The sequence below is a fragment of the Macaca fascicularis genome, chromosome 13 (assembly GCF_037993035.2).
Source record: "Macaca fascicularis isolate 582-1 chromosome 13, T2T-MFA8v1.1".
Classification (NCBI taxonomy): domain Eukaryota; kingdom Metazoa; phylum Chordata; class Mammalia; order Primates; family Cercopithecidae; genus Macaca; species Macaca fascicularis.
In genome coordinates, this window is record NC_088387.1 from 101,605,684 (window position 1) to 101,618,686 (window position 13,003).

At 52.3% G+C, this 13,003-nt stretch overlaps 1 protein-coding gene across 3 annotated transcripts in view; it reads left to right on the top strand.

Moving 5' to 3' along the window:
- Window positions 1–8,022: 8,022 nt before the first annotated feature.
- The window catches only part of HS1BP3 (HCLS1 binding protein 3), a 34,086-nt gene continuing 29,105 nt past the window's right edge, over window positions 8,023–13,003 (top strand). For 2 of the 3 annotated variants that reach the window (XM_074012261.1, XM_005576469.4), the window contains exon 1: window positions 8,023–8,089. In XM_074012261.1, the coding sequence (XP_073868362.1) occupies window positions 8,058–8,089 (32 nt within the window). In that variant the 5' untranslated portion in view covers window positions 8,023–8,057. Of the gene's footprint in view, window positions 12,831–13,003 lie in introns of all 3 variants that reach the window. The other variant, XM_065527349.2, reaches the window with a different exon arrangement.

The window sequence follows — 13,003 nt, forward strand, 5'->3', positions numbered from 1 at the left end:
AGTGGTTGGAACTTCATAAAAATCTTAAAACATGCTTGTAAGAAAATTCTAAAAACAGAATTGACCTTAACCAAATCATCAAACTTAACGTCACTAATCATGGGGGAAATTGGCATCACGTGCCCTTGAAAGTGATTCCTCAGTGTGGCACTTCTGCCAAAGGTTCATCTGCACGTAACCGTGAGAAACAATTAGACAAATCCAAACAGAGGCATATTCTGAACCACTGACCTAAACTCTTCAAAGATGTCAATGTCAGGAAAGATGAAAAAGCCCATTTTAGAATAAAGGAGACTAAAAGAATGTGATAATTAAATGCAATGCAGGATTTTCAGTTAGAGTCCTCATTCGGGGTGGGATGTAGGGATGGGAAGGTATGGGGAGCAGCTGCTAGTAAAGACATTGTTTGGACGAATGGAGAAATTGGAACACAGATGGTATATTCGACTGTTGTATCAATGGCAACTTTCCTGAGCATGATCATTGCATTGTGGTTATGGAGGTGATATGGTTAGGCTTTGTGTCCCCACCCAAATCTCATCTTGAATTGTAATCCTCATCATTCCCACATGTCAAGGGAGACACCAGGTGGAGGTAACTGAATCATGAGACAGTTTTTCCCATGCTGTTCTCGTGATAATGAGTGAGTTCTCATGAGATCTGATGTTTTTGTAAGGGGCTTTCCCCCCTTCTCTTGGCACTTCTTCCTGCTGCCTTGTGAAAAAGGTTCCTTGCTTCCCTTTCACCTTCTGCCATGACTGTAAGTTCCGTGAGGCCTCCCCAGCCATGCTGAACTGTGAGTCAATTAAACCTCTTACCTTTATAAATTACTCAGTCTTGGGTATGTCTTTATAGCAGTGTGAAACGGACTAATACAGTAGGAGAATGCTCTCATTCGAAGGAGGTACATGCTGAAGTATTCAGAATGAAGGATCATGATATCTACAACTAACTCTTAAATGTTTCAAGGAAGAAACACAGAAACAGAGAAAGAGAGAGAGGGTAAAACAAAGGTGGCAGAGTGTTCACAGCTGTGCAGGGCATCTGTGGTCTATAACCCAGCTGCCCTCTGGGGTTGAGGGCGGGGTGCTCGGGGACTAAGTGCTTACTTACTCTGCAGCTGCTGAGAAAGCTGGCAGCCTGGAGCCCTGCTTACCCTCTCTGAAGACAGGGAGGTGTAGCACCCAAGGTCAGGTAGCCTACATCCAGTGACTGGCCAATGTGGAGTGTAAAAGGCCCACCCCCACCTCCTGCCAATTCAGGACGACTTGGAAGGGCCATGCCAGCTCCAGAGCTCCCCCTGCAAAGGGCTGGGGCCTCTGCCATGATTGCAGACTGCATCCCAAGTCAGCACTCTCTGCCCAGGTAATGCCTAAAAAACTTCCTGCCCATCACCAGTCTCCATCTGAGCCAGAATCCCACCTGTGAGACTAGGGGAAGGGGTCGCAGATGTGGTTATTAACCCTTCAACATTTCTGTGCCTTTGAAACATTCTCAAAATAAGGACTTAGGGGAAAAGTAGTTAAAAGACAAACGGGACACTGTTTATCACAAAGGGTTAGTATCTTTAATATATAAAGCATTCTTACAAATCTACAAGAAAAAGACAAATGGAGCAATTTTTTTTCTCATGTGCAAAGGAAACACACAGGACAGTCACAAAGAAACAGAAGACTAACAAATAGGTGAAAGATGCTCAACCTCACCTGTAATCATATAAATGTACTTAAACAAGAAAGAGCACTTTCACTTCTCACACATGAGAGGATGTAAGAAAATGAATCGGGGCTGGCGAGGGTTGGGGAAGATGTGCCTGATTCAGCTTTCCTGAGCACAGTTTAGTAGAGTGCAGATGTAAACCCATCTAATGCATCAAGTCTCTGTGCTTCCAAGTTCTGGGGCTTTCTACAGTATCTAAACAAAATAACTGGATTTGCTGTGCCTCAGGCAAAGATTCCTGAGGATCCCTAGAGCCTCGCTTGCACAGTCAGTCCAAGCTTCCTGACTCCTGTGGACTAGGCACTTCCAGGACTGTGGTGCACTGAGTACTAGATACCATTTCCCCGAGATCAGGGTGCATAGTAGGCCCTGAAGGTTTGAGGTGGGGCGTCTTGGACAGAGCAGAGCAGGACTCAAGGGAGTCACTAAATGCCACCATGCCACCCACCAAGGTCTGCAGCCTTAGCTGGCCCGCCCTGGGCCTCCTCCAGGTGGCTGGACCCTGTGCGCCCTCCATTAGCCCAGCCACCTCCCAGAGCTCAGGAGCTGCATTGCAGGCAGACAATGCCTCCCAAATTCCTTTATAATGCAAAGCAATGAAGCTCTGTCTCCTTTCTCCCAATCTTCCAATCTCCTCTGCTGTTCAACATAACAATGCACAGTGAAAGACTCAAGAAACAAGTTTCCCAAAAAAGTGAGCACTTTTCTCCCAAGCCTTCTTCCTAGGGATCCGGCCTAAACACCAGCCAGCACTTCAAAGATCATCCACCCCGCTCAGTACTCCTCCCACGCACCAGCTTTCCATCACATGTACGGAGCTTAAGGATCAGAGAAGTCGGTTATTCTCCATCCGCATATGCGGTTCTAAGGAGCCATTTAAAATTATGGTTTTGGAGGTAATTTTACATGGAAAGATGTTTACAGGATGGTAAATGAAAAAGCAAGTTACAAAATAGTATATCTATTAAGATTCTGTATTATTTAAAAGAAAAGACTTAAGTATAGGCATAGAAAAAAATGTCAGGAGAGAAGGAACAAAAAATTAGCACAATTGTTATATCTGGTATAGAATGAGAGGCAATTTTTACTTTTTTATCTTACTATCCCTATTTTCCAGCTTTTCTACTATGAGCATGAATTATTTCTATAGAATGCTTCTAAAAATCATCTGCATGCCCCCATCTGGAAGAGGGGTCCCCACTCCCTTCTCCCCTTCCCACCTCCTGTCCCCTTCTCCACCCACTGGGACCCTGCCCTCCTCGAAGCCAGAGAAGACTTTTCTCTCTACAAAGATTCTCTTCTTGACCAAACTGAGCTTTAAGCTCCTGAACTGTCTCTTAGACCTATGCATGCACTTCCTTGTAAAATCCACTTTTAGGAAGAACCTGGTGGTTAAGTCAGGTTACCAATATCCTCTCACTCTGCCTATCTGATCACCCTCGATATCCAACTGGGTTCCTCTTCCTCCACCATCCCCAGGTGATGTCTGACCATCCTGCCCATCTTCAGCAAGAATCCTGTTAGGTCGGCATAGCCAGAGTCCCCCATCCTCCTCTTAGTAATGTTCCAGCCACCACTCCCACCCTGTTCCTTGGCTATAAATTCCTACTTTCTCATGCTGCATTCGGAATTTAGCCCAGTTCTATGCTGGGGTCTCCTACCCCTATTTCAGTAGTTCCAAATAAAATCTGCTTTAGTTCTGTGGGGTTTTGTTTGTTTGTTTTTCTTGAACACCTCCTTATCTTCCTGGATGTTCAGCAGTGTTTGGCATTGCTGATTACACCCCGGTCTCTTCCTGAAACACTCTTTTCCTTTTGTCCTATGAGCCCACTCCCTCCTTCTTCAGGATAAGACGTGAGCTCCTTTGCATAGCACACAAGGCCCTCTATGCTGCGGGAACACAGGCTCCTCCTGGCCTCTGCTGCCTCCTCCCCCAGCAATCCCTCCACATGTTCTTCTCACCAGCTCCTCAAATATGCTCTGGTTCTATTAAGACATACTAGGCTGAGCACAGTGGCTCACGCCTGTAATCCCAGCACTTTGGGAGGCTCAGGCGGGTGGATTGCTTGAGCCCAGGAGTTCAAGGACAGTCTGGGCAACATAGGGAAACCTCGTTTCTACAAAAATTAGCTGGGCATGGTGGCACATGCCTGTGATCCCAGCTACTTGGAAGGTTGAGGTGGGAGGATCACCTGAGCCCAAGGAGGTTGAGGCTACAGTGAGCCGTGATCATGCCACTGCAACAGAGTGAGACCCTGTCTCAAAAAAAAAAAAAAAGAAGACACACTGCCTTTGAGTGTGCTTCCTAGTACACACTTTACCCCTTTTCTTCCTCCTCCTCAGTCATCCCTGCATCTCCTATGGAGCAGTTTATATATCAGGCATTATATAAGTACTTTACAACTATACCACCAGGAAATCCACTGCAGAAAACCCCCACTTAGAGTGGTTTAGGCATTTGTGCAAGGAGAACTTTGTAGAAAAAGTCCAGGACTGGTATGCAAGTTCATATGCCATCAGCTCCCCAGGCTCGTTCATCCTTAACGTGGTAGACTCCAGACTCATGTCTGTGCCTCCTGCTCCCATGATGGCTGCTGTGTCTCCAGCACTGTATCCCCTTCCCAGGTAGAAGACAAGGAAGGAGCAAAAGGTTTTCTCCTAGCAAAATAAATCCTCCACAGGAACTTAAGTATATGTGGTCAGTTATGTCACATGGCCCCTTGTAACTGAAATGGGACATGTGTGTTTTACTTCTCTATTATGTTTTTCTCTATTTACTTCTCTATTTTATTACCTCTATGGTAATAAAAATCAGGAAGAAGGGGGTTGTGAATGAATGGCTTCCAGTTAGCTCATCTCCAATGCCTGCCATACATTTCATCTTGTTTCAGTCTCATTTCACCTCATGTAATTCAAAGCAATGTTATGACTTAAAGGTTTCTGTTATGTCCATTTCACCAGTGAGAAAATCAAGTCTCAACAAAATAATACCTACTTTTTACGACCCAGGTCTGCCATCACCTCGTCCTGGTAGACTTCTTTGTATGCCCAATCCCTGGCTGAGTTAGTTATATGCCCTCCTCTGTGCACCATAGTACCCTAGGCGTGCATCCTTGTTGAAATCTCCAGCTGTCCTAGAGTAGCCTGTGAGCCCCTGCAGTGCTCTGTGAGCCCCACAGGATAAGGCTCTGCAGCCCCGAGGCCTGGGGAGGTAACAGGCCTAGAGCTGTACCCATGAGTGTTTGCTAAGTGACAAGCAAGGTGGTGGCCCTGCTCCATGTGGAGGTGCCCAGACCCTGGGCACATCTAAAGTATCACATTAGGGAACAGAGACAAATTATAAGGTCCCAGAAGACCCGAGCCACCGTGGGAAATGTTGGTGCGTGGCTCAGCCAGAGTTCAGAGCGCCCCCTGCGGGCTGTGAGTGTCTCTCACTGACCGCAGTGTCCCGAGGCCCAGCGACTTCCTGGGTGGAGACTGAGGCCTGGAATGTTCCTCCCAGGGCAGCGGGAAAGAGAGAAATAGAAAATCCTTTGCAATGTGGTTTGTGTTACCGCAGCTTCAGCCATGGAAGGGGCTCCTTGAATTAAACAGGAAGCAGAAAATATCAGATTTAGATCCCACATTCCTTGCATTGTATACAATTATGTGCTGGAGCCATAGACGGGCACGTGGGACCCACAGAGGCAGAAAATGGGATTGCTGTCGGGGATGGGGTCGTTCTTTCATGGGAAACCAGTTGCATTCTTGACAGGTGGGCCAAGTCTTCCTGAGGTGCACACTTAGCAACCCCAGGGGCATGGGTGAGGCCCTCTCATTTGCTTACAAGGCATTGGTGACAGACATGCTACCAGCTCCCACAATGATGGGGAGTCCCCTTCTCTGCACCCACCCCACCCCCCCTGCATACCTCTGGATCGTAGACTCTCCTCGGTGGGCTCACCTCAACTCTCAGGCTCAACAGCCTCCTTTCTACCCATGACTCCTATGTCAGTCTCCAGCCCAGGTTGGCTTCCTGAGGCCCAGGGCCATAGATCCAATCGTATCAATAGGCCCAGCCCTTCAAACACTGCCTGTCTGAAACAAAACGCATCATCCCACCAAAAATATGCTCCTTCTCCAGGTGCCCTGCCACAGAGAATGATACCAATGTCCAGCCGCTCACAAGAGCCAAACCACGGTGGCATCTTATCTGTTCCCGCCCTCAACCATTGGATTCCCGAGTCTTGACCAACTCCTTCTGCTAAGGTCCTCTCACCTGTCCCCTCTTCTCCACCTGGGTGGCCATCACCCTAGTTCATGGGACCATTGTCTCCTGTCTGGATTGTTCTGCAGTCCAACACATCTTCATACCTTCAACATGCTCCGAACCCCTGCCTACGGCCTCCTAGCTGGCCCGGTCACTCCTATGTCCCTGACCCTCTGATGGCGCTGGGTTGGCCTCAGGATCAGGCAAAGCCCTGGTCTTGGTGCACTAGGCTGTCCACACCCTGGCTCCTGCTGGCCTCTTCCCTCGTTCCCTGGTGTTTCTATGCTGTCTCTAGGGCTTTGCTTGTGACATTCCTTCTATTCTATTCTATCCATATTTCTTCAGGTTTTACCTTGGACTTTGGCTCCTTCAGAAAGCCTTTCCAGACCCCCACCTGCTCCCCACATAGAAAGGCAAGGAAGTCCATTGAAGGCAGCTAAAGTGTCTTATTCAGTGTGTTTCTGTCTGCTGGATAAACGTATGTGCAATGGTGACTGCTGGACTGCCTGGCACTACGCTCAGACTCCTGGAATGCTGACGCCTTTACTGTTTTCTGTCCAGACGCTGAACTCCCTTTCTCTAAAGTGGGGCATGCCAATGTAAACACAACACGGAGGACCGTTTGCAGCCCCGAACACTGCCCTGCAGACACACAGGCCGATGAGCAGCAGAGCAGACAGGGCTTCCCGCCATCATCCCAGCTCTTCGCTGCAGCCTTCAAGGGTCTCCCTCAGAACTTTCCTTCATTGTCATACTTCATTCATGATTGCTCATCTTGCCTATAAACAAATTTGAAACAAATAATAAGGCACAGGAATATCCGTATTTATTCAAGAGACACATTGGGGAAAGTCATTTTTCAAAATCTTTTACTGTAGGATCTCTTCACTAAAATCTGTAACTACAGGTAGATGGTGGTGATGCTGGTGGCGGTGGTCGACAGGCTCGGAAACAGGGCTGACATCGCCCTGCCGTGAATTCTGGTATGGTTAAGCTCAGCTTCTCTTGCTTTTTGTCACTGGCGCTCTGGGTGGAGACAGTAACAGAATAGGGGCAGCAGTTTGCACCTTCTGCTGGCCCTGTTTGCAGACTCAGCTTTTCTTTCCCTGGGCTACGCTGGCAGGTGATACGATCTCTGTTTCTCACACCACGGAGAGGTGAATCTAAAATGAGAGGGTCTGTTAGGGTCTGCATGTCTGTACGTTCCCCTTCTGAGGGGAACTGGCTCCTGGACCCCATTGCCCTGCTCCAGCTGGGAACCCAAGTGCAGCCATCCCAGGCAGGCCTGGCCCCAGGAGGCCTCCACCAGGGCTCTGCCAAGCAGCAGAGGGTGGCTCTCTGAAGATCCTCTGTCGGGAGAGTGCCCGTCAGTTATGGAGCCGGCAGGCAGTAGGAAGGAGAGAGGAGAGCTAGCTGGAGGCAGCAAGCTCAAGGGGTACTGGGCTGCTGCGTGGCGTTCACTGTGCAGCTTGAAGAAGACCCCACGAGGCCTGGACAGAGCCCCGGCTTGGTAAATATTTGTTGACCAATCGGTTGAATGAAATGTTCTTTGGGGAGAGGGGGAGTGCATTTGTAATGGGGACCGGCGGCGGAAACAGCAGAGTCCCGTCACTCTAGCGGCTAAACTTTAGCGCAAAACAGACACACCGATAAAGGTTCACCGCGTGCCAGGGCCAGGCTGGGCTTCTTCTAGGTGGTTGCGGCGGGCGCGGCTCAGCCCGGGAACTCCGGAAGCTCCGAACTGCGCAGACCGACCGCGACAGGGCAGGACCCGCCCGCGCCGCCCCGCCGCGCTCCCGCCCCGCCGCGCTCCCGCCCCGCCGCGCTCCCGCCCCGCCGCGCTCCCGCCCCGCCGCGCTCCCGCCCCGCCGCGCTCCCGCCCCGCCGCGCTCCCGCCCCGCCGCGCTCCCGCCCCGCCGCGCTCCCGCCCCGCCGCGCTCCCGCCCTGCCTCTGGCCACAGGCGCGAACTGCGCGGCCGCGGCCGCCGAGGGGCGGGCCAGGGCGGCGGGAGGCGGGGCGGGGACGCGGTGACGCGGGCACCGCCGTGTCCCGTGACTGCGCGCCCCGCCCTGAGCCCCCGCGGCCGTTATGCATTCCCCGGCGGTGCTCGTCACCTCCAGGTGAGCCAGACCCCCGTGCCCCACGCCGCGCAGCTCGCAGTCCGGGGCGCCCGGGCGGAGAGGCAGGGGGAGGCGGCCGCCTCCCAGGCCCGGGACCCGGAGCAGGTCTCCCCAGCGCCCTCAGTGGCTTATCCTGGCTGGGCCCCTGCACCGTCCTGCAGGAGAGGTGGCGCCCCCGATTTACGGATGAGGAAACTGAGGCCCTCTAGAGGGTAGAGAACTCGCCAAAGACTGCGGGAGGCCTGGGACTGACTTGCTCAGTGCAGGCGGGCGCAGTGGGGACTCTGCTCTTCTTTCCTATCGGCTTGGGTTCTTCTCTTTTGGGCCCGAAAACCTACTTCTCCATCCTTTCAGCGCTCCCTGCGTCCCAGGCCCCGTGCTGGGCACCGGGGACCGGGGTGAATCAGACAGGCTCGCCCGGCAGGGGGCTGCGGTGGAGAGGGGGTGATGCCAGCAGCGGGTAGTAAGCTCAGGTTGCCATGGGAACACAGTACAGGGCAGGAACCCGGTTTCTGGGAGGATGACTTTGATGAGAGACCAGGGAGAGGTGGTCGCTGCTTGCGAGGCAGCTCAGGAAAGCGCAAGTTACAGAAAAGGCCTCGGAGGGGTCCAGGTGGAGGATGCAGAGTGGATCGCTCCTGATCGAGGCCTAGAGGACCCAGCCTAGGATGGATCCTGGCAAGGCTTTTACTTCTTTCCGCCTTTAAAACGCTGTAAAGTGACTTACTTCAAATATTTTCATACACTTCACCCTTGCTCTCCCTACACAAAGTCTTAGGCTAAGATGCCTAAGACTATTTATGACATAAATGAACGTGTTACCCAGCCAACTGTTGATCTTCCAGTTGTAATCAGGAATTCCCTGTGACTTAAGGTCTAGAAAGGTATGATTCCTTTTGTAAACCCTGATGTCGGAGCCTGCCTGGTCTTGCATGATCAAGTGTGGTTACAGATGTATCTTCATGGGCAGAAGAGGTTGCCCTACTGCCGCTTACGTCACCTCCTCTCACCAAGCCTCAGTTTCCTTTTTTGTGAATTGGAGGTTTGAGATTGGCAGGCATGGGCAACGTCAGTAGTATATGCCCGTCGGCCACATGCAGATGGATGGGGTGTGACTTTGGTGTTGGGTGCTGGGAAGGGGTGGGTGGCTTCCCTCCCTGCCCAGCTGCACAGCCTGGACATATCTTGTTAACAGGCGTGGGGGCGCTGGCGGTGGTAAGGTCACATGAATCGTGCTCATTTCTTGCTGAGGGCACCAGCACACCCAAGGATCTTGCCTGCAGGGTGAGTTCAAACACCTTAGCCCAGCAGCAAGGCCGGCCCTTCCCAGTCACACCCCAGCTCCTCTTTCCAGTGCAGCCTCCTCCCACCTGTCATTGCCACATGCACTCAAGCTTGAATTCAACCAGCAGGTGTTTATTGAGAGCCTCCTCTGTACCGGGTACTGGCCCAAGTTCTAGGAGACAAACAAGTCCCTCTCAGAGAGCTTTAATGGGGGCACAGGCACAATAGGCAAATCTACATGTCAGGGATGATACATGTTATGAAGGAAAACAAAACAGTGGGGGCAACAGAGTGGTAGGAGGCACACATGCTATTTTCTATGGTGTGGTCAAGGGCTGTCTTTCTGATGGAGTGGCCCCTGGGCGGATGCCTGACAAGCTCCCTGAGGGAGACAGCCATGAAAAAGAAATCTTGGAAAAGTGTGTACTCGGAGGACAGGACAGCAGGATCCCGAGGCTGGTATGGCTGGAGTGGAGTGAGCCCAGGGAGAGTGTTAGGTGATGGGGTGAAGAGGCAAACTTGGGAGTGAGGGATCATCAGGAAAGGGCTTGAAGGCTGTGGAGGGGCCATCGGGTTTTATTTCAAGTGCAATAGGACCCAACTTATGGTTTATAGAGATCCTTTGACCGCTATGCTGAGCAGGATTGCTCGTAGGATTCCACATAGAGCCAGTGGTAGCTTGGCCCAGGGTGATGGTGGCCATGAGGGTGAGAAATGTTTGGGTTGTGGATATATTTTGAAGATTGAGCTTTCAGGTTTGCTGTTGCTTGGATATGAGAACAAGAAAGAGAAGTCAAGACTCACAGCAAGTCTCTCAGCCTAAGATGCTGAAAGAATGAGGCTGCCATTTAGCAGGCTTGGGGAGAGGTGGGAGCAGCATTGGTGTGGACAGGGGAGTTTGAGAAGCTCGTTGACAGCCCAGTGGGAATGTCAGGCAGGTAGCTGGAAGGGGGCTGGCCGTGAGGGGAGAGTGGGCTAAAGATGGGAGTTGGGGAGCCATTGGCTCGGAAACGGTATTTAAAGCCTGGAGCCTGGATGAGATCACCTGGGGAGGGGTACAGTGAGAGGAAGAAGATCTAAGGAGGGTGCTCTGGATGCCATCAAGGGAAACCATCCAAAGCAGTTCCTCTCCTCCTGTTTGAGCAACAGTGGCCAGGGTGGGCAGAGAAGAAGCAAGAGGGAAGGGGCGCTGCAGCCGCCAGAGAAGGCAGAGCTTGAAGGAGGGAGCGGCTGACTGTGCCCGCTGCTGCTGACAAGTGAGACCAGAGGAGAAATGAGGACTCACCTTTGGATTTAACAACACGGAGGTCACAGGTGACCCGGACGTGGGCAGTTTGTTGCATGATGAGGACCAAAGTCTGGCTGGAACAGGTTCAAAATCAAACAGGAGGAGAGGAACCCATGAATATGGGGCCCTCTGTTGAGAAGTTCTGCTGGAAAGGGCAGGAGGGAAATGGAGCAAGGGGAATGTCAGGTCAAAGCACAGCTTTTGTTACCTGAGCGGTCAGAGCGTGGTTGCATGCTAACGAGTGGGCCAGTAAGGAAGGAAAATCGATGGTGCGGAAAAGAGGGGTGAGCTGCAGCAGCTATGTCCTTGAGTAGGTGGGAGGGGCTCAGAGCCGCTGCCCTTAGGAGCAGCCAGCCAGTTTGTCTACAGTCCCAGGAGAGGGCAGCTATCAGGGAGCAGCTGCAGGCTGATGGGCACATGTGACAGTGAAGCCCAGGATGTTCTCTGATGGTCTCTGGAGCAGCACACAACAGTGTCCACATCACTTGGGAATTTACTAGAGATGATGACTCTCAGGCCCACCCCGGGCCTGCAGAACCAGAATCTGCATATTAACAGGATCCTCAGGGGGTTGCACACACATTACAGTTGGAGAAGCTTGGTGTAGGGTACATCCTGCCCACCATACCCCCATTTGTTTATGTACTCTCCGTAGCAGCTGCAGCGGAGACCAGATACCCTGCATAGCCTGAAATATTTGCTACCTGGCCCTGCAGAGAAAGAGTTTTCCTGTGGATTCAGGGAAGTGGGAGGGTGACGGAGTAGGCCCAGGTGCATCAGAGTCGCTGGAGGGCTTACTGAGAAAACAAGATTGCTGGCCACCCTAGGCCCAAACATGCCTTTCTTACAAGTTCCCAGGCAATGTTGATCCTGATCCAGGGACCACACTTTGAGAACCCCACATCTAGGGCGAGGTAGGGTTGCCAAGCCTGGTGCGGTGCTGTGCCTTCAAGTCTGCAGCCGTGAATTTCAATGGGACCAGGCTGCATGTTTGCACCATGTCTGTGCCCAGTCACGTTGAGCCACCTGGGCACAGGGTGAAGGAAGCAGAGAACTGGAGAAGTGGGCTTTGACCAGGCCAGCTCAGCCCTGGGTAAGAAGTCAGGGGAGCTGGGCCTGAGGCAGAGGGATTCCACCAATGGAATGGGACCCTGGAAAAGGGGTGGGGTTATGGATTGTGGGTTCTGGCGTGGTCAGAGAACCATTGGATGTGGGGTGCTGTGAGGGAGCTAGATGGTGGGAGATGCCCATCTGGATCTGTTCCATCCCCTTCCTACCCCTGAGAGGACCTCCCCCCAGCTCAGGCACCGCCCTTCTTGTCACTTTCACCCCTGTGTGCCTCGTTTTCATCATGATCCTAAAGAAATGATGCCTGGCTTCTTTCTCATGCCTGCCCCATGAGAGGCCACCTGGGCTCTGGAGCAGCTGTCTGGGATTGAACGCAGCTCCACCTCATGCCGGGTGAGACCTGGGCAGCCTCTTTCCCGTTAGGGTCTGTTTCCCTGTCTTTTAAGTGGGTCTGAGTAGCAGAGCTCCTTCGCAGGGCTGCAGGAAGCGGAAGTGACTTCACAAAGGTACATTCCTAGAGCCCAGCGCATCTCCCCTCAGCATCCAGCCTCACCTTCCTCCTCCACACTGGTGACAGTGACACCGTGGGCGACACCAGGCCGCGAGTGCACACCGCGTGAACTCAGTGCCATTGGCAGAGGGCTGGCTGTACATGTGCACCTCCCAGTGCCCATTCGGCCCTCACCCACTTTTCACCACCTGAAGGCAGGTTTCCTGGGGTGCCCTACACTGCGGAAGGATATTCCTTGTGTGTACAGCACACAGTCACTGGGTGGCACACACGGCATAGGAGGCGCATCACTGTAGGCTTCATCAGTTGGTGACAGCAGCGTCGTGCTGGTGACCACGTGGCCTAACGTGGGATGTGAGGGGTCTGTGTGGGAGGAGTGCTCAGGCCGGGGGGATTTGATGGATTGGGGTATAATTCCAGAGAGGGAGGGGCCTTGCCCCAGACACAGGTTAAGCTCCCAGAAGCCCCTCCTGTGTTTTCAGGGTCCTGCCCGGCACACAGGAGGTCTCACCTTGATGGTCAGAGCTGCTCAGAGGGTGCCTGGCATGTCCTGCCAGAGGCGTTTGCGTGAGGGACGTTAGTCTGCACAGGTCTGTGTCTCACCTTACGTAGGATGAGGGATGTATTTAATAACTTTTTCCACTTCAAGGAAAACATCTCATCATTTCTTTGCTCGTCATACAATTCAGTATATTCGAATTGCATTTTACAAGTCTCCAAGAGTGGTGATGTTTTGCCGATGCATCCTCTCTACACCTCGAGG